The sequence below is a fragment of the Austrofundulus limnaeus genome, unplaced genomic scaffold (assembly GCF_001266775.1).
Source record: "Austrofundulus limnaeus strain Quisiro unplaced genomic scaffold, Austrofundulus_limnaeus-1.0 Scaffold274, whole genome shotgun sequence".
Classification (NCBI taxonomy): domain Eukaryota; kingdom Metazoa; phylum Chordata; class Actinopteri; order Cyprinodontiformes; family Rivulidae; genus Austrofundulus; species Austrofundulus limnaeus.
In genome coordinates, this window is record NW_013952676.1 from 157,273 (window position 1) to 159,785 (window position 2,513).

General features: G+C 37.0%; 1 protein-coding gene across 1 annotated transcript in view; it reads left to right on the plus strand.

The window, feature by feature from the left end:
- Positions 1-2,513, plus strand: part of LOC106526389 (transient receptor potential cation channel subfamily M member 5) — a gene marked incomplete at its 5' end in the record, with an annotated part of 34,607 nt that overhangs the window by 27,061 nt on the left and 5,033 nt on the right. The window contains 3 exon segments of the mRNA XM_014020986.1: positions 486-667; positions 773-905; positions 2,295-2,367. Coding sequence (XP_013876440.1) covers positions 486-667; positions 773-905; positions 2,295-2,367 — 388 coding nt within the window.

A 2,513-nucleotide genomic window follows, 5' to 3' on the forward strand; every position in this document is an offset into this window, starting at 1 on the left:
CATATATATGGTGATAGCGTCGAGGCTAACGCTAAAGCTAACGGCTAAGCTGAGGTTCTTCTTCCATGAAGCAGCTCCGTTGTCCTCCATCCATATTTTCAGTTACAGGTTGAGTCATTTCTACCTTCTCCTCTCTGTCAACGCTCTCTGGTTTCATTTAAAAGAGTCAATCATCAGATACTGTCCAAGATTAACCTTCAGGGTGGATATAGCTCGCTAGCAGCCTCACACCGTTGACCTAGTTGATGTCATCATTTACCCAGAATGCTTTGCATGTAAATAAAATGGTGCCATCTGTGTAATATATTTTTAAAGTTTTAGTTTAAAAATTATTAAAACTGAACAGCCTACAGTATTTTTACAGTCTTTATTTTACAGTTAAAGTATATGTTAATCATATAAAGTTTAATGTTACAGCTAATCGTGGATCCCTTTAATGACATGACAAAATAACATTTTACTGCATGTTGTTTTTCTGTCTACAGCTACACCTTCTCCAAAGTACAAGGTCAGAGTGACACCTACTGGAAGTTTCAGCGCTACAACCTGATTGTGGAGTACCACTCCAGGCCCTGCTTGGCACCACCCTTCATCATCTTCTCCCACATCCATATTTTCATCAAGAGACACATCCGCCGCATTCCTTCTGTTAAAAGTCGGCACTTTGGTGAGACGTTAGCAAGCGGGAGATATGAGTATAAATGCGGGTCTAATTTTGCTGTTTACATCTGTCCTCATTTCGGTCCATTTCTGCTTATTCTTTTGTCCTCAGTYCTGAAGCTGCGAGGCAGAGACGCTAGCTGGATTGACACATGGGAGGCCATCCAGAAAGAAAACCTCCTCTCAGCTCATAATAAACGGCAGAGGGAGAGCGATTCGGCACGACTTCAACGTACATCTGTTAAGTGAGTTCCTGCAGCTGCTATTGAGGTTTATACAAGCCAATGACTTCAGGAGGTTAGAATTGATCAATAATTTTAGGACATTAAGTTTGACATGATAAATTGTGGAAAATAACTGCTTTTTATGGGGTTTCGCTGATAGAGCAGAAAAACCCTCAGCCCACAGTTTCTTTTTATTGTAGTTATTTATGCATTCATTAATTTCAAAAAATACACAAGCCAAAAATGAAATTTTAAGGAATCAGAAAGAAAAGAATATCTGCCCCCTATTTTCCCTAAAAATTTAATTCAAACAAAAAAAGAACAAACCTTCAAAAGAAAATACTTTTACCAACCTTTTACCGAGGAATATTCTCTCACACAATGAGCACTGAAGATAAGCACACACAAAAAAAAGTGGGACGAGAAAATTATCAGATGGATATTTGTTTGGATAGTGTTGGAGATGTTCTCCAGCTTACACAGTGAACATGTTCTGTTTATTTATTTTTTGTTTGTGTGTTTGTTTGTTTGTTTGTTCTACGTGCACCTGTACTTGTCACCAGAGGGCATTGCTGTGAATGGCAGAGAAGACACTGTCAGAACAGAGAAATACTGTAAACAGACAAATAGTTCAATAATGACAGTTTACTCATCTCTGCTGCTCAACCCACATGTGTTCCTGACAAATGTGGCGTTATTTATCAACAGGTTTTCCAACAGTATAAGATTGTATTGTCACAACTAACAAATGTGAYCCATCACAGTAAACTGAGGATCAATTCAAATTTGGCCAAAATGACCTCAGCACATTTTCAAACTCTTAGGTTTTTAAGCTACATTTTAATATCAGGATCATCCTGAYATCATGAGCAGTTCCAGGGATATGACTTAATTTATCTTGTTACTCACAATAATACCTTATTATTTTGTCTGAATTCTATTGTCGGATAGTTCTAATGAAGTTTTGATGTCATTTTAAAGAGGAAACCTCACATAGTATTTGGATAGATTCCCCAGCTGGAAAGAAAAAAAGCTTTGCTAACTCACAGGCAAAATATAAAAAATTGAAGGCGTGATTGCTTAAAATCTTTTGTTGTTGTTGTTGCTACTGCTAAAAAATGCTTCAAAAATTTAAAATTATATTTCAGACAGTTCATTCAAATGATACATTGATAAGGCATTTATTCATTATATTTGGACAGAATGCAATTACTGCAAACGTTTCACTCAAAACACCATATCTGCCCATTTCTCCACACATCACTTTGAGATTTAATCCTCTTTTCGATGTGATGGGCCACAAACATTTGACCAAACACAAATAGATCTGTATATTGTGTGCATAATAATATTTTGTGAGTTACCCTTCTTGGTTAACTGAGCTGAAAATACACTTGTGTGTTTCTTCAGGGTGGACAGTGTTCTGAAGCAGATGGCAGARATCCGAGACCACGAGAGAAGGTTGCAGCTGCTAGAAACACAGGTCAGTAAAGTATGATGGCGTATAAGGACCTTTGTGCAGACGAAAAACAAAAAGGAGGAGCAAATCTCCAAAAAAAAAATACATTTTGAGATTAATTTCAGAAATTTTCAAGAACAAGAAAATTCTTAGCTCCGAAAGTCGTAAAT